Genomic DNA, 20,978 nt, shown 5'->3' on the forward strand with positions numbered 1-20,978 from the left:
CGACAAACGGATAACGCAAACATTTGTCAAGCATTGGGGCTGCAATAAAAAAAGCCCGGCACGAAAATGCGGATTGTGTGTAGGACGACGCTAAATCAGCAAATCCCCTGCAGCCGTTAAAGGAGAAAGTCTTTGGACCACTACATGGGCACAAGGCAGGTAGCGTATCCATGCATCTGAGCGTAATTAATGTCCTCGACATTGGAGTTCACCCTCCGTTCTATGCTTCTTAAAGTGATTGCACAGAGAACAAACCTTCGCACTCTTGAAAGTTGCTCCATGAGCACTCTTTCCGGAAACCGTTATTAGCTACTACTTTTTGTCTTTCTTAAGTGGCTAGAGCTGCAGCCCAAATGGCTGTCGATCGTGCCTTCGCCTCCTCCTCTCTCTCTCACCAAGACCGGTTTCGCACGAAGTGAGCTCCGGTCCTTTAAAGGCATCTGTGATAGCCCCGAGCAACAATAGCCGAAAGCTCGCGTAGGGCGTCAGTCCAAACGAGCGCTTCATTTTGTACGAGCCAGCGGGCACCGTGAGGTAGCAGGCTTAGGGTGATGCGTGCCGCAAACGTGCTTATGGGTGTGCTGCTTCTCTTGTCAGTTGCCTGCGCAGCCGGACATACGCTGCCCGCATCGGGAAAAGGTGAGATCCCTACTCCGTACGCGACGAAGGGATTTTTGCAAAACTAATTGAAATTAGCGTCTGCTAATATCCAGAAAGCATTCAACACCCACCGTGATGGTGCGCGTCTAACTCTTAGTGTCTGGAGTACGTGGACGCGTGTCCCAATTCTGTCGACGTTGTACGTGGTTTTCCTGAAGAAGACGGAAGAAATATGGCCGCGTATCTGCTCCTTTCGTTGGAAATGTCGACGAAAGAACATAGTCGACCGGCGCGCCTGCCAACTAAATGTCCCCGTTCTCTCATGCTGTTCCTCTCCCGTTTCGCTCCTCCCAGGATAACGCGCTAAAGGTTTGCTAAGCCAATTTAAATTTACCGCGTTTCGCTGCTCCACGTCGGGTACCTCGATGCCAGCACGGCCATACGGCGGAGATGCGCGTGCATCGAGACACCCGACCACAACTTTTATAGAGCCACGTTGCCCCACTCTACGAGCATTTCTAGTGGAACATGTAACCTATCTAGTCAGGCCTTTCGTTACTGTTGCCGTTTGATTTCTTAAATGTCGCCAGGAGCTATAGTAGCGCGGGCAACAGCAGGCGACGGTTTTCTGTAGTTGATATAGTATTTCATTTGCTATCGCAAAAGCCAAACATAAATGAATTTTTCATAAAGGAACACTGTAAATATTACTGATCTATTGATTTGCTGCCTTATATTTGCGTAATGTCGTTCAGCAATGTTGACAAGTATGAACACTGACACCGGACGTAGATGTTTGGGAGGAGGAGGAATGCCTTTGATGATGAGGAGAAGTCAGCCTGGCAGCGAGCTTAGCTTGCTACTCCACATGACTATAAGAAGTGCAAAAGTGAAAGGAAGCGATGACACAAAAACTCATACAGACACTACAAACACGAATAAGCATAGTTAAGGCAAACGGTCACCGGATTTTGTTCACGCCGGAGTCACAGAGAAATGACGCCAAGGCCCGTGTACTCCGTGATTTGGCTGTGGGTATATAGGCCTCCTGAGCTGGAGTTTTGGCGACATGCGGCGCCCCTAGTGGCCGACGCCTCAGGGTAGTACAAAACCAGACGACCCTCGCCGCCCTCCATGCGTTTTCAATTACTAGGCAGAGTGAACTTGGTTGTACTTAGTTTAATCGCTTTGTCGCGCGTTTAAATGACTGCATACTGTATGAAATAGCCCTTAAAGTAGTTGTAGAGGCTGAACAAAATATCCCCTAAAACAAGCTGATTTATATCGGCTTTCTTATCAGGGAGCTGTCGCGGTCGTCGCGGCGTGGGACAGAGAGAGAGAGAACGAGAAGCGAGAGATAGATAGATAGATAGATAGATAGATAGATAGATAGATAGATAGATAGATAGATAGATAGATAGATAGATAGATAGATAGATAGATAGATAGATAGATAGATAGATAGATAGATAGATAGATAGATAGATAGAGAGAGAGAGAGAGAGAGAGAGAGAGAGAGAGAGAGAGAGAGAGAGAGAGAGAGATAGAGATAGAGATAGAGATAGAGATAGAGATAGAGATAGAGATAGAGAGAGATAGAGATAGAGATAGAGAGAGAGAGAGAGAGAGAGAGAGAGATAGAGATAGAGAGAGAGAGAGAGAGAGAGAGAGAGAGAGAGAGAGAAAACGTTTATTTGAGCTTTCTAAAGTGGGAGTGGTTCCCTAGTCCGGGAATCCATCAAGAGAGCAGAGAGCCTTCGCTCTGGATGCCTGGAGCTGCTGGACGTCCAGATGGTCGCTGGTCACCAGGTTCTACCACAGCTCAGGGGTGGGAAGAGGGGATCGGAGAGGTGGAAGTTTGGGATTGCACACACACTGTATTATAGTGTATTATAATATGAGCTAGAGTTCCGGGTTGTGAACAAAACTGGCATACAGCAGAGTATTGAGTTGGAAACATACGATGCAGGCGAACTGGGTGAGGAAAGGTATTGGTTTGTAGGAGTATCGTCAGGTCAAGTGGTCTAACTTCTTGACGACGATTACCGTTCTTTCTTGCGTGCGGTCGACAAAGGAAAGTTCACGAGTAGCATAAACACGGAACGCTGCTCATCCTATAGCCTGAGGTAACTGCAAAAGGTTGCTTCAGCGGGAGCATGCAAGCGAACCCAAGAATTGCGCGGCCGACTCAGCTGACACTGCTGGCCTGGCACCGCCGTGAGAACGACAGGAAATTTTGCTTTGTATTTTCGCAAACTAAATGATCTTTGCGTAATGTTTTACGCCGCACGATTTACGAACGACAGGGTACATGTATACTGGCGAGTAGGGGAGGCATTGCGTCAAATAAACAAATTAAGCGCGATTAAAGGACGCAAAACAATCACCAAATCACATGCCCGCTGCCTGCAGAAATGCGTACTTCTATATTTGCATAACATAACATAACACCGCCGCATGCACGGCGCGCGGCCCCAAATATTTACATGCGATCATCTTGACTCTGTTGGTTATCTTCGTCGCTAACAATCTGAACGCCGACACGCGAGTTTTGTCCTCGAATGGAGTTAAACAGCCAGACAAAAACAGAAAATTGGTCCCTTCCAGTTGAATTGTCCCCCATCTTCACACTTCGCCAGGTTATTGCCCACATATTATTGGCGATTCGCTGAATTTTTTCGCTTTGCATTCAAAACCTCCCTTCCCCTTCCACCCGATTTGCCGTCCAGCCCTCTGCCTTGTTGGCAGCTGCATGCAACTCGGCCTTACACTTCAAAATGTTGCTGACCCTCATTTTAGCCTACTAAGTCGGAACTGGGAATATATTATGCAAGAGCGTAATTAAGTAAAGTGAGCGCAAACAAGGAAAGCGAGCGGCCTCTCTGTTCGCCCGACCACTTTGTTTTTTTGTTTTACTTCCACTAATTTCGGAATCGCAAAACAGATTTCACGCTTCTTACGCTCGCTGAATTTGGTCACTGAGACACGCAACAAAATGGCAATCTAACACTGCACGATGTATTCATAACGGCGACGCAAACGAGCACAATTGAATGAAAGTGCTCGCATGGTGCGCAGGTATGCAAAAGAGCGGCGCACCGCAGCAGGCGAGCCAGCGGTACGCCGGACTTTGTTGGCTTTTAAAGCGCCATCGTCGCCGATTGCGTCACTCTTCTTTTTTGATCGGCTGTTATTGAAAAGTCCTTGTTACCTAGAGTAGTAAGTAGTTTAAACTAGAAGTCTCACGTCTCACTTCAAATTTCACTTCATACGACCATCGATCGGTAAACCAGCGATTGGCAGAGCGCCGTCCGTCCCGGCACTTTCGTAGGCGCTGTAAACGTATTTAGCGCTGCAAAGCTTTTTTCCCTAATGCTAAGTTGATCGCCAGAAGAGATCGGACTCGTTGGGGATGGGCTGGTGACCATGTCGCAAAACAATCGGGAGCATCGAGCTCATTTTCCTTCTGTCAACACGGCGGGACCCGCGCAGCTTTGTACTAAACAGATGTACTGCCCGGAAGCCGCTTGCGCAGCGCCCCCTGGGCAGCGCCCCCTGGGCAGCGCTGGAGGCGTATAAGACAATTGCGCAGCTTGTTTCACTTTGGCCGGGTGGCTGAATCGTGTCACAGACAGACAGACAGACAGACAGACAGACAGACAGACAGACAGAAATTTCTATGTTTAAGTATCCCTACAAAGACTATGGTCATAAAAAAGGCCTCTGGGTCATTGGTAAACACAACAAAGGGGGATAAACTGACCTGCAATGATTCATTACCGCCCCCCTCAACGCAGATGTCGGTTCGGTGCTCATAATGACGATTAGCTATTTGGTACGCATTTATTAGGCACAAAATGTGTGCGCCAAATCGAGTCAATGGACATTCCCGACGAAAAACAGCTGAGTTTTTTTGCAGAGACCGAGCCGATGAACGAAGCGTAAGGATGGGAGGGAATCCTTGGCCTCTCTGCTCACTCTCTGATTGATATACAATATCAAAATCTGATAGATTACAAGAAATAAAACAATTGTTGAAAAGTTAGTATCATCACCGTTGCACCGATGATATTATCATCGGTGCGCGTCATCTCGCGGGAGCAGCTCACGCTCGAGCTGCTTCGTCTTTCTCTCATTCGCCGTCTTTGTAAAATAGAAGCACCATCGGTCTTTCCTTCCTATTTTATACGGTGCCGATAAACCCGGGAAGAAGGCCCTCCTGCGATTCGGAGTCTTCCGAACTTCGGCCTTTTGGAGGAGGAGTACCCCTTGATACCGAGGATGGACCGGTGTGATAGACTGAACCGGTGGTGGTACGCAAAAGTGACCGAGGCGACAGGCGGACTAGACGACAAAGGATCCTCACCTCCGATGATTCCCTCGATGGGCAGCGATTCCTTGAACGGTGATGGGAATACCGCCGCTGATCGCGCAATGCAAGACACAGTAACTTTGATGTGTGACCAGAGTATTTTTGAGAATAGAATGCGCCTTAACGAACTCAAGACGAAAAGAAAAAGGTGCGGCTATACGCTCGAAAACTACGCACAAACGCAGAATCCGCATTACGGTTGACTGTAATGACGAGTGGTGCTTGCGACAGGTTGAAGGAATCGTTGCGACAGCTACGGAAAACTGAAATTGAATTGAGAACGCTGAACGAAGTAATCGAACCGTTTATTCACAGCGAATCCCTGGACGAGGAGTATGTCACCAACCTAGAATACGAAGATGAAATTGCACATGTTCTGATCCGTATATTCTATGAATTGAAGGACAAGAAATCCGACACCAAAGTAAAGTGCCAGATCGACGAGATAATGAATTCCTCTATAAACTTCAGTATTATAGATTGACCGAGGCATTCCATGGCCCACTTGATTTGAACTCGATGACAGAGTCTTCGACTGCGTCACATTGCCTATCGCAGCCACAAAATCACATTAAGACAGATCCGCTGGTTGCGCGTGACCTTCGAAAAGAAGATGCCCTGCCCTCGCATGCATTCAAAGAGTCCGCCGAGACGATCGCAGGCAAGACAGGCTGCTTATCGAACCCCCCACCACCAGCACAATCTTCGTGTAGCGAACGTCTCGAGCAGCAGATCACGCATGTTCCACCTTAAATACTAAAAGGTCAAGAAGAAACACAAATATCTGCAAAAAAAAATTACGCCCACCTCCCCTCGCGGGAACCCTGGTGTGCTGCGACGCTGAGGGGGGTTCAAGCGCAAGCGGAGAGCAACCCTCGACCGAAAGGCCACCGTAGAGCGGCACACCGGTTATATGCGCAGCGCGCCGAAGGAGAGGAGACCGCAGAGAGAGAGAGTGCCGCGGCTATGACGCAACACAATCCAAGACAATCCACTTTATTTCCAATCCAATCGAAATCCAATCCAATCCAATCCAATCCAATCCAAGCCAAGCCAAGCCAATCCAATCCAATCGAATCCAATCCAATACCCCTCGCGAGAGTGTGCTCGCTATCGGAGAGGAGAGGGGGAGAGTGGCTGCGGACAACTACAAAGGACGCACGCGGACAAAAACAACGGACGCACGCAGGAAGGACAGGGCCGCCGACAAGAGATGCTCTCAGCGTCGCATCTAATAACAAACCAGCGATCTAGGACACTATAGATGGGTATCCGGACGGTTTCTCAAAACATCTAAAGATGGCCGCTGCACTGACCCGACAACGCATTCGGAAGGAAACGATTCGCGGCAGACACCATTCGGAGGAGAACAAGGCATCTGACGATGACACTCGAATAATTAAAGTACAGAGCTCGAGAAAGGGGCGGGAGCCTTCAAGACACCGTTTTCACGCCGAATAGGAAAATGCTGAGGAACTCTTATCTGCGTACAGGACCGTCGAAGACAGGCTACGAATTTCAGCGTGGAGACGTGGACTGCAAAGACACAATCTGCGTGTGCCCAAACTACGGCCCCTGTGGTAGTGTTGCCTTTTGATCGCCTCAGCGGAGGATCGAACTGGAACGAAGTGAATGTACCGACGGGACGCGGACTAGCCACCACTACTTTGTTGCCGGGGAATATGTTGAAACCTTAGTATCATCACCGTTGCACCGATGCTATTATCATCGGTGCTTGTTATTTCGCGGGAGCAGCTTACGCTCGAGCTGCTTCGTCTTTTAAATGCAGAGTATTTCTTTAACTCACGATGTCACCCGGCGTTGTCGGCGTTGGCGTGCCTCGGCGTCCGCAGCAGCCGTTCCAGGTGCGCCCTCTCCCCCACTCCTCCTCTCCCGCACCACGCTACCCTCCTCGCTCTCAACAGGTCCGCACCCCTCCCCCTACACTATATAAAAAAATAATACCGGCGCCTGGTTTCGATCCCACGACCCTGCGGGCGGAACGCAAGGTACATGGTGCTCTACCCACTGCGCCACAAACAGAATGGAAGGCTACGAACGCGCCTTATATCCTTGACTCATTCAAACTACGTCAAGAAGCTGCTGATACAACGCGTTCACTACCACCAACTCCACAAACACTAAACGTTAACGCAATATTCCCACCCCCTATGCGACGCATTTACTCGAGTCCCCCTAGCGGGGAGATGGGCCCTTTCTGTCATTCGCCGTCTTTGTAAAATTGAAGCACCGTCGTACCACCGGGACGTCTCAGCCCTTGGTCTTCCCTTCTTATTTTATAACAATGTTTGGGTGCCCACAGAGCATGTTCACGAAACACAGAATTGTATCTTGAGCGTCAGTCAACTTCTTTGAACATGTGTCTAAGAATGGCGAGTTTTGTCGTTAGATATATACTCATCCTGCATCTTATACGTCCCATCTTGGAGCGCGTATCGACAGCAGGTCAGTTTCCTTACCAGTAGGCAATAGATCCTAGAGGTTCGGCTTGAGACGCGGTGGGATCTCACTTGCCTGTCCAGCTTTCCTCTAGACGCTTTTATGCCCACTGCTTCGACGAACAATTAAACGCGTTCCTGTTTAGCTTCAGCAACGCAAGTGGAGCACGCATAGCGGTGGCTGTTCCCAGTTCCCACACGAGGCGTGAGCTACCGGTGATAGACCTCGCATGTGGCCTTACAGCTAGGCTTGTGGATGTCGCAGCATGTGTGCGAATAGGGTTGTTCGTCCTCGGGCTTCATGATTTTTTCAAAATCAGAGGTAAACATCGGGAGTTATTTTTCATAATGATAATCGGAGAGAAATCGGTTTGTTTTTGTAAAACCATTCCGACATTAGGGCTTTTTTTCGGGTTAAATCTATGGATGTACCATGTAATACGTCTAGTTTGTTTTACCAGAAGGTTTTGCGAGCTTCTAATCTCTAACGTGTTACAACTGGTGTTGGTTTCAAGCTAGTAATTGAGGGATATCAGGGTTTTCTAGAATATATACTCTCAGAAATTTGATCAATCTTTTGGAAAGTAACCAGTGATGACGACAGTAAGGAAGGAGCATTGATATCTTGAAAGAACTGAATCATTTTACTCCCCAAAAGCGTGTCATTCATTTTCCGGACAACCATTTTTACATACATTATCGTCTGCATGCGCAACATGCCGGCCTTAATTAGAGACCCGTCCGATTGTTAAACGTATCTCGGCTGGGAGAGAGCTCTCTCGACATCAGAGCTTCCATTAGCTAGGCACAACAATGTCAGTGCAGCATTTTCCAGCCTGGGGCGTCGAGCGGCAGAGTCATGCCAATGAGCTCGAAAGCCTCCATTGTGGGTCCTGCCCCCTTGAAGTACTGGTTAGGAACGGCAGACTGTCAGCCCACAGTAGTGCAGATCGTTACTTTGAAAGGATCCATTCTTGGATAAATCTGGTTGAACCCGATTCTCTTGAAACGTGTTCGGGGTGAAAAAATCGGGTAAAATCGTGTTTTACCCGAAAACAAAGACCCTATGTATGAAAAAGTGAGTCGGTGCATCGAGGCTGTACAATCGTACTGAAACAATGAGTCGATGAGGAGAAATTGACTCCTCTCGTTGCCCAGTAAAGAATCTTTCGCAAACGCAAGAAGAGAACACATTAGTGAAGTAACTTTGAGTATCGCTCAAATACTGTTTACTGGACATAAAATAGCTATTAAAGACGATATCCTTCCTTGGACTACTTTAACGGGAAAATTTTGGTCTGTCTGTCTGCATGTCTGTCTGTCTGTCTGCCTGTCTGTCTGTCTGCCTGTCTGTCTGTCTGTCTGTCTGTCTGTCTGTCTGTCTGTCTGTCTGTCACTCGATTCAGCAAGCGGGACAAAGTAAAACAGATGCTGCACAATAGTCTTATATACTCAATGGCAAATATAAACGTTGAAGTCCAGTGTATATGTTCATACTTGTCAACATTGTTGAACATGAACAAGACATTACGCAAATATAGGGGAGGAAATCAATACATGAGGGATATTTGCCGTGTTCATTTATGTAAAATTTACGGATGCTTGCTCTTTCCGATACCACATAAAATTCTACTTCAACTGCAGAAAACCGTCGCCTGCTGTTCCCCGCGCTACCTGGCGGAATTCGAAAAAATCACACGGCAACCGCAACGAAAGATTCCACTAGATAGGTTCCGCGTTCTCTTGGAACGTTCGTGGAGTAGGGCAACATGGTTCTATAAACGGTATAGTCGAATGCCTCGATTCAGGCGCGTCTCCGCCGCACGGCAGCGCTGGTGTCGAGGCACCTGACTTGGCGCAGTGAAACGCGGTAAATTTAAATTGACTTGAGCAAAGCTCTAGCGTGTTTATTTTGGAAGGAACGAGACTCGAGAGGAACAGCATGAGAGGGGAGCTGGAATGAGAGGGGATGCATTTACTTGCCAGGGGCGCCAGTCGACTATCGTCTTTCGTCGACATTTGCAAAGAACGCAGCAGACACGGGGCCAATTTTTTATGAACACGAAGACGCCTACCAATTGTTGCTGTAATGTGAAAATCCGTGTTTTAAATAGCGTTTTCGGTTTTTCTTTTCAGAGGAATACTTCGTCTGCAGTTCACCTGTGTGCCTGCAAAGAGGTACAGCATATTTTACCATGTTACCATTTTAAAGCTAATTTGTTGCGTATAATTTTTTGACTTCTTTAAAGAACATTGTCGCACAATAAAAAGATATACTGTTGATATCGCTGCGACCTATATCCACAACCAATACAATATTGTAGGCAATCGCCTACGCTCGAATAAATAATTTGTGATTTTTTTTTTTTTTTTTGTAACAGTAACTTTATTTACAAATATACAAACAGGGCCAGATGAAGTGGTTACTGAAGTTTCAGAGAACAGTGTAACATGCTATGCTCACACAGACAAATGATCGCGTTCGGGAACGTACAAGCCAAGACAAAATTCCGCGTGTTTCGACAGGGAAGTGAAAACCATTAGTAGGCAGTGCCAGCAAAGCCACGTATTGCCGGCGTGGTTCCTGTTAGAAACACTTACAAATGGGCGATGGTGTCATTTGTTTACCGTATACGGTAATGAAGTAGGGGCAAGGGGTTGGGTGTAAAAGTTATGGAGAAAAGTCGTTAGTGAGCAGAAGTGGCCCATGGTGCTGTCGCGCTACCGGCCCTCAGATCAAGTCCCATCTCCTTTGCTGCTCTACCTTAAACTCCATGAGGGCTCGAGAGCCCCGCGCCAGTGAGTCGCGAAGCTCAGTGTCTGAATCGGGCCCGTCAAGGGCGGCCACTGCCCACTGCGCCTTCTGTACAAAGTGCCTCCACGCCGGCCGCGGGCTTTCGGCACATTCAACCACGTCGACTCTCGCCCTCCATAGCGAGTGGAGACCTATGACGTGGACGCAGTCACGGAGAAGCGGGTGCTCCGAGGCCGCCTCCAAGAACCTCAAGTTCATCCAGGAGAGCTGCCAGTACGTGTCGAAAGAACACTGCAGCTCGTCCCAGAAATACGACGCCGTGTTGCACTCCACAAAGACGTGCTCTGCCGTCTCCCTCCTTCCACACAACAAGCAGTTGGTCCCTCCAGGAAGAAAGAAGCCCCTCTCCCCCTGTCTTGCCTTAGTGGGTAGAACCCCTGTGTGAAAACGGAAGAAGAAATCCTTCGAACCAGTAGGAATGGGGAGCTTCCGCACTCGCCGGAGGACGTCACTTTTCATGCGCCCTAGAGGTGGTGAGCGATACATGGGGGGTGGAAGGATCTGTTCCACCAGGTCCCAGTACAACTTCTTCGGGGCCACTGCGCACAGGTACTCCCAAGAGAACAGTCCCTGCAAGAGGGCCACCGCTGCCGCCACTTCTTTGTAAAAGCCCGTTGCCCGGTTAGTATGTGTAAACTCCGCTGTTGTTGGCAGCCAAGGGGCCAAATGTGAGGAGCCTACGTTTTGCAGAGCAGCCCGAAGGAAACCGTCACGACGATCCCGGAAGAACAAAAAACGTTGCACTGTCAGCTTGAGCTCCACGTTAACAAGCCCGAGGCCACCCGCTTCCGGACTCCAGAAAATGTTAGTGCGACGCATAGGCTCGTAGGTGGATCGCCAGATGAATACTGCGAACAGCCGGTGTAGCTTGGCCACTGAGCCTGCGTCGATGGTCGATACTCTGGCCACGTACAGGACGGCCGGGTATAACACGGCATTGCAAACATGTGCCCTTGAGAAAAAGGCGATGTGTCGCGCTCGCCAGGGCTCCAACTTCCCACCCGCGGCTGCCAGCTTTGCCTGCCAGCGGGGGGCAATGGCTCGGCCGCAGTCCAGGTTGACTCCAAGGTAGCGGGTGATGGCCTCCCTCCATCGGACTCCGTAGAGCTGTGGTGGTTTGGTGGGCCATTCACCTAGCCATGCTCCCTCGCACTTAGAAAGATTCAGCTGAGCACCCGAAAACCGACAGAATGATTGCGCGAGCGCGACGATCTCCCTCACCTGTTCTTTCGACGAACATACGAACGCGACATCATCCGCGTAAGCCAGGACTCTTAGTTCTTCGTCGCCGAGAACCAAACCTTTGACTTGCTTCGATGCCATTGCCATTCTGCAAAGTGGCTCTATATATAATGCAAACAGAATCGGGGACATGGGGCAGCCCTGCCGGACCGACCTTCTCACGGCGATGGGGCTCCCCACCTCCCCGTTCATAATGATGCTGGTGGTGATTTCAGTATAGCAGATCTTGATCCACTCCACCATTTCGTCCCCTATCCCGCACCGATGGAGGAGCATCAACAGAAAGGCATGATCTACTTGGTCGAAGGCCTTTCTGAGGTCGAGTTGCAAGACAGCAAGGGGAAGAAACCCTGACTCCGCCACCTCACAGACAGTCCTCATGCGGTGTAGATTGGTGTTGATAGAGCGGCCTCTGAATCCGCATGTCTGATGTGGTCCCACCACACTACTGAGGGCCTTCTCGAGCCGTCTGGACAGTATTCGGGATAGGATTTTGTAGTCTGTTGATAGTAGACTGATAGGCCTGAAATCTTCAACACTGGGTGCCGTATCATGAGACGTTTTTTTCGGTATTAGGACCAAATTACTGCTCCGCATTGAAGGTGGCAGCAGCTTTGTGTTTTTGATGTTTTCGAATACCGACGCCAAGACTGGGCTGATCTCCTCTCGGAATACCTGGTAGAACTCCGAAACGATCCCATCCGGCCCCGGTGACTTATTCTTTGGCAGTTCCTTTATAGCGCTTTTGACTTCTTCGACCGTGATGGGGTTGTTTATGACGGCCCTAACGTCCTCTGGGACCTTGGGCAGCTCATCGAGGACATCCGGCGGAGGAACATCGGGAACAGCGCGCGAGAACAGCCTCTCGTAGTAGTCGCCGAAGGCAGCCGCCACCTCCCCGCTCCCACGAGCGAGCCCACTAGGGGCTCGCTTGTTGCTGTATGAAAAGTACTTGTTGCTGTATGAAAAATACAGCAACAAGTACTCCTGGTTAATCTAAACCCGAAGTGTGCCCCTCAAAGATAGGGGTAATTGCATTACAGCCGACCGTGAAGAGTTATGGATCGCGATACCTCTTCACTGTCAAAATTCCTACTCCGATACACAGGAATAAAAGTAATAATATGTAGCAATTAGTGTTCAGTTATGCTTGCTAAATGACCCCCATGAAGACAAACTACAAGTTTGGGTCATTAAAGGCACCGCCTTGTCACCACAACACTGAAATGAATTTTATGGCAAACCTTGAAGAAGTAATCGAGTTATTAAATGAGTATAGATTAAGCCTCGGCGACACCCCAACCACTTTCCGGCAACATATCTATGACGTCACAGAATCTTGTTTATGCGATTGGAGGCTTCCGACATAAGCCGACGCAAAAACACGACGGGCTTTTGTAGTAGGCCCTCTACTTTCGTTTTACAATATCACTAACATGCTAACGAGTAGTTCACACACCGATGAAATTGTTTTAAACCTTGCCCATATTACGTAGCCCATGCCCCCATATCGTCACTGTAGTGTGCAATTTGGAAGTTTTTCAATACTGCATTTTTTTTTTGTTTAAAAACGTGATTCGTGCCGGCAGTGGGGTTGGGCTCGGAGTTAACAAAGGCTGGTTTTTCCAAAATAAACCATGTTGATTTTTATCTTCATAGCTTTTTAAATAGAAAAATCCACTAAAAAGGGAAAATTTTTTTAGAACTAACAGCAGTGGTGAACAGCCGAAACCGCAGTTACGCAAAGATAATCGTGTGATTAATGTCTATGCAAATCACTTCGTCATAATGGGAAGTTGTCGCGAATCATTTTGCAAGCGTAGCCATATTGTTTCCAGTTTTCAGTGTAGAGCACCGCTTCGAGTGAAATAGCTGTATCAGCTTCGGTTCATGTTTCTATTGTGGCTGATTAGCATGAATATGGCGTCCTTCAGCATGCGGTCTACATTTTAACGCCAGCCATAGCGCGCGGCCTGAGGCGCGGTGTGGAGCGGTGCGTTTACTGTGAAGTCTGATGCTTGCAATCAGTACACGCCTGGTCGTTATTCTGTGCTGGCTTGCACTGGCGAAACGCGAAATTAACATTTCGGGAAGACGACCATGCTGTAACGGGCGATCCACATCGCCATTTACGTTCGTGCGTGCCATTAATGTAAGTACAAAAAACACTTCGAGCAATACCTTGTAAAATTTGCGTGAAACATAGCTATTCAATGTAGCTGAGGTGTTAAAGAACTACACAAAGGAACTACGAGCGTTGTGTACGTCAGCATGTTTAACTGAAGGTCGGGTTTCCATAAAGCTTACTGTATGTGAAGCGGAGGAAGCGGTCGGAAATGAAGAACGAGCCCATTCGCGCACATACAGGCACGCACTGATGCTCATACTGAAGCTTTTCGATTAATTCATTCGACTAATCTGCGCCCTTCCGTCTGAACCTCGATCAGGTGCTGCGAGAGGAGCTACAAGCCTTACTAGAAACGGTAGAATGAAAATACATCAGGCCCCTCAGGCACGCTGTCATGACCCTGCCATAGCTTTATGGGTAGAAGCAAAATCAATGACCTGGGAAGATGCCGGGGGATGCCGTAATTGATGTCGCTAGTTACGAGAGTGGAGGATTGGGCATATTGGTTATTCATATTCATCACAGATGTACAGCGGAAAGATCAGGGCGAGAAAAGACAGTGGCCATCCAGTGTTCCTTCTCTACCTTGGCTTTTGCGCTGTAGGGGGCAAAACGACTCCGCGGTAGTAAACAAAGACGTCAGTTTGGTTTTTCCGCTAAAGAACTAACCCCACAACTAAAAAACTAATGTTAATAACCTTTGGCAATATACGTGTAAAGACAGTGCGAACCAAACCTAGAATTTAAAGCATTGGAGCTGCACCAAGCAACGTTTGGCATTTTATTAGAGGACCACGTATTAAAACCTCTCGGCGCTGCCTTACGGGAGGTAAGATTTTACGTTTCCAGAACTTTTTTCGCGTCACGCCACCACCATGAATGCAGCGCAAGTGGTGTGGAAGAGAAATGTGAGATGGTGTTTGGCATAACAATATCATAGCAAACATGGTCAGAAGTTTATCTCTAATAATCGCTATATAGAGTCTCTCTCTTTCTCTGTCTGGTCTTAGCGATTATAGAGAGGGGATGGACAAGCGAAGTAAGGCAGTCTTACCGATTGAGAGACACATGAATTTCAGAGCACTATTTTACTGCTTCCCTAGTGTTCTCGGTACGTATGGCCTCCCATAACGAGATTGGGCCGCTGCCACAGAATAGATAAGACCAGGGTGTCGAACCGGAACCGGAACCGAACCGAAAACCGGAACCGAACCCGAATTTTTGCCCGGAACCGGAACTGAACCGAACCCGTATTTTTTCCACCATTTTGGAACTGAACCCGAACCGGAACGAATGGAAGGAACCGTTCCGAACCGGTTCCGGGGCTTCAAAACTGTAATTTCTAGTTTTTGATTATGGTGGTCTACCTTGTGTCTGAAGGTATTTTTACCACTCGCCTGACAGCGCCACCAAATATTACGCAGTGTGTACTCGCACAACCCATCAGTTCTTCTTCGTATTATAACCTTCAATATAATGTAAAGTTGTCCGTATATACTATCAGTTTGTGTTAGATACTGTTCATTTCCCCAATTTTCTTTTAGCATTAAGAATAAGTTATGCTTGAACGTATATTCCGAGGCAACATATCAAGGCTCATTCACCGTGGTTCCCATGTACTTGGTGTTTAGTATTGTGTGAAGCTTTCAATGTGCTATTAATTCGAATGCATCACTGCCCCTTTGTGAAGGCCTCCAAGGACATCATCAACTGCTGGAGCTAGTTGGTGCTGTTCCGTGGTGGCTAACAGAGCAAAAACTAGGCGAGACACGGAAGGGGTGGATACAAACAAGCGGTGTTGTCACTCTCAAATTCTTATGCACTGTACTTAAAGCCTGCTCACAGAATATGGCTTCCGGTAAAACAACGCATTGGTCCTCTTCACCCGTTAAAAGCAATTTCATGTCATTGTTTACCATGTAATCCACCATAACGTTTCAGTTCAAGCTTATTTCGGGCCTAACTATGCGATGAACGACGGCATCCATGCACTCCCCGATGCGGCGCTGTTTATTACCCTCGGGAACACGACGAGCGATGGCACGGGCCAATAAGCTAACCTTTTCCACTTTTTAAAAACGGCGCTCACAGGCAAACTTTGAGCCTAAGTGCAGAACTTAGCGATGGGGCTCCGCGAGCTGCACTTGTCATTGCGTTGGAGTTGATATTTTCCTGGATGGCAGGGTATGCCGGACGATGTTCCAAAGCGCTTCCGTTACTTGGTCAGCGGAAACTATAGGTACTTGAAAAGCGTAGCAGATCAACCAATTTTTTAATGCGAAATTTTTGCCTTATTGCGCAAAAGTGCGCGTGTGTGCGCACGTGCTTGTGTGGATATTTGATGGTATCAAATACGATGGCGGTCGGGCAGGCTCTCTTCTACCCAGAGAAGTTGCCTGTCCTGCCAAAAGAGTGCCCGCTTGTCAGTAAATTACACCTGTATGCCTGCCTGCGCACCAGCCAGGAGATTTCGGCGAGGATGCGTGATTTGGAGACGAGGGGCGGCCCGTCACCAGCCACCCAGGAGGGGATGTGAGACGCAAAGCCGCACCATGGCAACACTCGATGGAACCAAAAAAATATATTAGACGGATGGTGGTCCGCTTTGTAGACGGACTGACAATGGGTAGCCTGCAGAGAAAGAGCCCATTGCCAGAAGGTTCAGGCGAGGATCCCAGAATGGGGAGGTGAAGGTGGCGTCGGCGGCACCGGGGTCTACCGGTGCCTCCTGGCCCACTGGCCAGGAGGCTACATGCCTACCTGCCAGAAGACTGCGGCGAGGATGCTTTATTTGAAGACGAGGTGGTCGGTGAACGAAGTGGAACACAATGCGGTACCGCGGCAGTTCCAGAGAGTCATGTTCTTGATAGCAGCTTTTAAGCACCCGTTGCATTCGTTTTGCGTTGTCTCTCAGGGTCGGCCTCATTGTTACCGAGACAACGGAGAAGCCACCGAAGATAAAGAAAACATGAAAGCGGAGGATGAAAGAATGGCAAAAGTGTGAGCGGGAGGGCTGTACGCTGAAGCCGCGCGAGACGTGCTCCCCGGCGACGGCCCACGCTACGAGAGAACGCCAGAGCTTAGCGCGAGCCGTCGTGCATTCGCTGATGACGCGATCACTTCGTGAGACGCAGGCGCTGTGCGTCGTCGCCGAGAAGACAGCAGTTCGTGCTTCCCTCAACTTCAACATTAGGGTGTATCGTAATAGTCAGTCATTCTTTCTTGTTTATGAAACTGAGGGTTTATGAGCCAAGAATAAAATTTAAATTGATTCATATAAATGACCTAACTGTATTAATAAAAAGAAACTTGCGGTCATAAACAGTACTTCTTTCACATTCACACACGCAAGCAGCATTAAGTGTCCCTGTGAGCCTTTTATATCGTTTTAGTTAATGTTGTAATCGTTGACCTCCAATGAAAAACATTTTGCAGTGGATTGGGCACTTAAAAACTTATAAACGCATTCACTCTATCCTTCGCGTCTGGAAGCACTGCGAGAGCTCTACGTATCGCAGCACGGAGCGGTGCTGCACGCTTTGCTCATCGCAGGAGATGCGCCTTTCATTTCTGCATTGCTTTCGTGGCTTCCTTTTAACAGCGAAGCTGCTTAATGTTAAGCTTGAACCTGGTCCGGTGGCGCTCGCTAAAAAATACTAAGAACAAAACTTGCGCTGCCCGTAATTGGTGCACCACCACAGAAAGTATTTTATAAGAGTGAAGCCGGCTTTCCCGCCTGTTCGAAAGTTAGCACAACGGGCATCTGCGTGTGCGCATCCTTTACGATATATCTTAAAGGTGAGAGTATTTTTCGCGCTAGTAAAACGCAAAAACAAATTGGCGCAGATACACTAGTGGCGCAAGGCTGGAGAAACAGTGCAGCTGAAAATGGACCTAGCTTCTTCCCCCTGTGATCCGCTGTCGGTGTTGGGGACCGACCGGAACGGCCTTGTAAAAACCGGGTAAACTTGGCCTCACCCCTCAACACTTAGCAGAACATCCCGAAACCTAAAAAAGTCAGCGGAGCCCAGCAAAACCTATAAAGAGCAAGATCCGAAAAGATTACGCCCACCTCCCCTCGCGGGAACCCTGGTGTGATGCTACGCTGAGGGGGGTTCAAGCGCATGCGGAGAGCAACCATCGATCGAAAGGCCGCCGGAGAGCGGCACACCGGTTATATGCGCGGCGCGCCCGAAGGAGAGGAGACCGCGGAGAGAGAGAGTACTGCACCTGCGATTGATTGATTGATTGCTATTGGTTTCCCCTTTGAAACGGGGTGATGACATGTCATATTACCAAAAAGGACTAATATAACCATGTTTTACACTCTTGGTTTAATACTAGCGCTGCTTAGGGCAGGCACTAAAGCTTATTAGGCACGAATTACTTTTTTTTCCCTGTTACAGGTGGTAACTGTCCTAGGCAATATTCCCCTCTCTGCTTTTCGTCCACCAGCATTCTAATCTTCTTTTCGTCCCCTCGACAGCCTTGAAGTTAACTTCCTCTGTGATACCCTTAAATCCTAGGGCTTCTGGAAGCCCAATATTCCCTTCATGTAGATTTGGATGGATACCCTCACATTCTAACACTATGTGCCGCATAGTTTCTGTTTCTTTTTCGCAGACCACGCATACCCCATCATTTTGTGAATACTTCCCCACAAAACTCTTAGTTCGCAGGCAACTTGCTCTAGCCTCAAAAAGCAAAGCACTGCCCTGGGAAATATCGTAGAAATTTTCCTTTCTGATGTTTAATTTCTCAGCCCTGTACATCTCTAACGACGTTTTAGCTTCCATTTTTTCCCTCCATTTGTTCGTTTCAATCTTCCTTGCGTCTTTTTTGGTTACCTTGGCTGTATTGCATTCTCCACTGTTCTTTCCGTATTTCATCGTTAGCCTTCTAGTCTTTCTTAACCACTGCGTGTCCACGCGTTTCAAGTATAGGTACCTAAAAACCTTAGCTGCCCACCTTCGTTGATCCATTGCCCTCAACCTCATCTCAAAGCATATTTTACTCTGAGATTCTCTAACTTCAAACGACGCCCAGCCCATATCTCCCTGAACTGCTTCGTTAGTTGTTTTTCCATGCGCGCCTAAGGCCAAACGTCCAACCGTTCTCAGGTTTACTTCAAGGCCTGATAGAACGTCTGATTTTAAGCAGAGTACAGCATTCGCAAACGTGAGACCCGGAACCATTACTCCTTTCCACATTCCTCTAACTACTTCATATTTGTTATACCCCTACAGAGCTCTATGCTTCATTATAGCTGCGTTTCGCTTTTTCTTAACCTTAAGTTGCTCCTCGTGAGTTCTTAAGTAGTTATCCCCTTCGTTTATCCACTCTCCCAAATAATTATATTCCTTCACTCTAGGTAATTCGCCTTTCTGGATAGACATTACGTCAGTGGTAGCGTCATTGACAACCATTATTCCCGATTTTTCTGCACTGAAATTTAAACCGAGATCGGTGGCTTCCTAGCCGCTAATATTTATTAGCCGCTGTATATCGATTTGGTTATCAGCTAAAAGAACAATGTCATCTGCGTATAACATTCCCGGATTATGCTGTTGTACCACTTCGCCTTGCAGCATATGAGTCAGGCTAAACCCTACTTGACTTTCTTCCAGTATCTTTTCTAACCCTGCCATGTAAAGCATGAACAGTATTGGGCTCAAAGGGCATCCCTGTTTCAGTCCCCGATGGATGTTGACCTGCTGGGTGCATTTCTGTCCTTCCCAAGAAAGGTGCACTCTATTGTCTTTATAGATTGCTGTAAGGAACTGTACCAACTCGTCATCTAATCCTGGAGTTTCAGCATTCTCCACAGACGTTCTCTGTTTACGTTGTCATATGCCCCTTTAATGTCCAAGAACGTAATCCATAGTGGTCTATTCTGTTATTTCGCAATTTTAATGCATTGCGTTATCACGAACAAATTGTCATCCAGTCGCCTGTCTTGTTTAAATCAATTCTTCAGTTCCCCAAGTATTTCATTTTCTTCCATCCATGCTTGAATTTCTGATTTTATCGCCTGCATTACGAATCTATACACCACTGACGTTACTGTGAGTGGTCTGTATGAATCAATACTAGCTTTGTCTCCTCTGCCTTTATATAATAAATTCATTCTACTTTCTAGCCAGTCATCTGGTATTTGTTTGGTGTCTATCACCTTATCTATTGCCCTCATAAACGATTTTTTACTTTTAGGTCCAAGCAGGTTGATCAGTTGCATTGGTATTCCGTCTGGGCCCACTGCTGTCTGGGGGGAAACCTTTTGCTCTGCTTTTTTCCAATCAAGGTTGCTCAAACTTACTTCCCTTTCCGCAGTCTTCTGTGGCGCAAATGTTATTGGTGCAGGTTTTCCTACCACTATTGTCCAGAACTTCTCACTAATCACTCGATGAATATGCGCCAACGCGTGCTCTCCTTCTAAATGTTCACCCTCCTCATCAATCAGGAATTTTTGATGGTTATCGTTTTTTGAGCTTAGTGATTTTACATGGTTCCAAAACTTCTTGGATGCGCTTTTGTCCTTCTTCCGTATTTCTGCCATCCATTGCTCGCTTTTCTGCTTGATCTTTGCTTGCACCAGTTTCTGCACTTTTAGTTTTTTCCCCCGGTAGATATCCCATTTCTCCTTCACTACCTCCGGTTCCATTTCAGTTCTTTTTGTTTCTCTATGTTCTCTCGACGCCTTTCTTCGCTGGTCAATAGCCTCTTTTATTTCCTTATTCGACCAGCTTCTCGGCTTTCTCTTCCCTTTCCATCGGGTTTGTTGCTTTGCTTCATTCATCTTACCCTTTATGAACGCAATCATGTCGTCGTTATACCAATTTTTGCCTGGGTATTTATTGATTTCATCTTCCAATCTATCAGGGATGATCTTTAACTGCTCATTATTCAAATTAGTTCCTCCTATTGTACCTAATCCTACATTTGCCCGGGTTGCGCCTCCAAAGTGCAAGCTAAACCGCTTGTGGTCGCTTCCTAAGCTGTCTGTTCCATTTTCATCTATCCTCATTTCCCGCGGCCTTCCGTATACTGTCTCGGATACTAAACTGTAGTCTATGCTGGACTGTCTGTTACCGCTTTTCCACGTTATTTTCCGTCACACTTGCTTTCCGTGTTTACTATTACAAGCCGGTTTTCCTGACATAGATCTATCACTAGAGAACCGTTGTGGTCTGTGTATTCATCCAAACCTTCTATATGGGCATTCATATCTCCAACTATGATTATTTCGCCCGAATCTTTGAACTCGTTTATATCTCTTCTCAAACAGTTTACCATTTCCTCATTTTCCTCCCTAGCACTACTTCCGGTCCACAGATACACCACTCCTAACCATGTATTTTCCCC

The 20,978-nt window shown here is 47.6% G+C and overlaps 1 protein-coding gene across 2 annotated transcripts in view; it reads left to right on the forward strand.

The window, feature by feature from the left end:
• The first annotated feature begins 476 nt into the window (after positions 1-476).
• LOC144163096 (neprilysin-1-like) overlaps positions 477-20,978 on the forward strand; it is a 68,973-nt gene continuing 48,471 nt past the window's right edge. For both annotated transcript variants that reach the window (XR_013320828.1, XM_077693897.1), the window contains exons 1-2: positions 477-639; positions 9,568-9,609. Coding sequence is in view for 1 of the 2 variants with exons in the window: in XM_077693897.1 (XP_077550023.1) it covers positions 552-639; positions 9,568-9,609 (130 nt within the window). In the remaining variant the exon portion in view is untranslated. The remainder of the gene's footprint in view (positions 640-9,567; positions 9,610-20,978) is intronic.

This window comes from Haemaphysalis longicornis, unplaced genomic scaffold, assembly GCF_048455015.1.
Source record: "Haemaphysalis longicornis isolate Haplotype H1 unplaced genomic scaffold, Haemaphysalis longicornis Haplotype H1 scaffold_12, whole genome shotgun sequence".
Classification (NCBI taxonomy): domain Eukaryota; kingdom Metazoa; phylum Arthropoda; class Arachnida; order Ixodida; family Ixodidae; genus Haemaphysalis; species Haemaphysalis longicornis.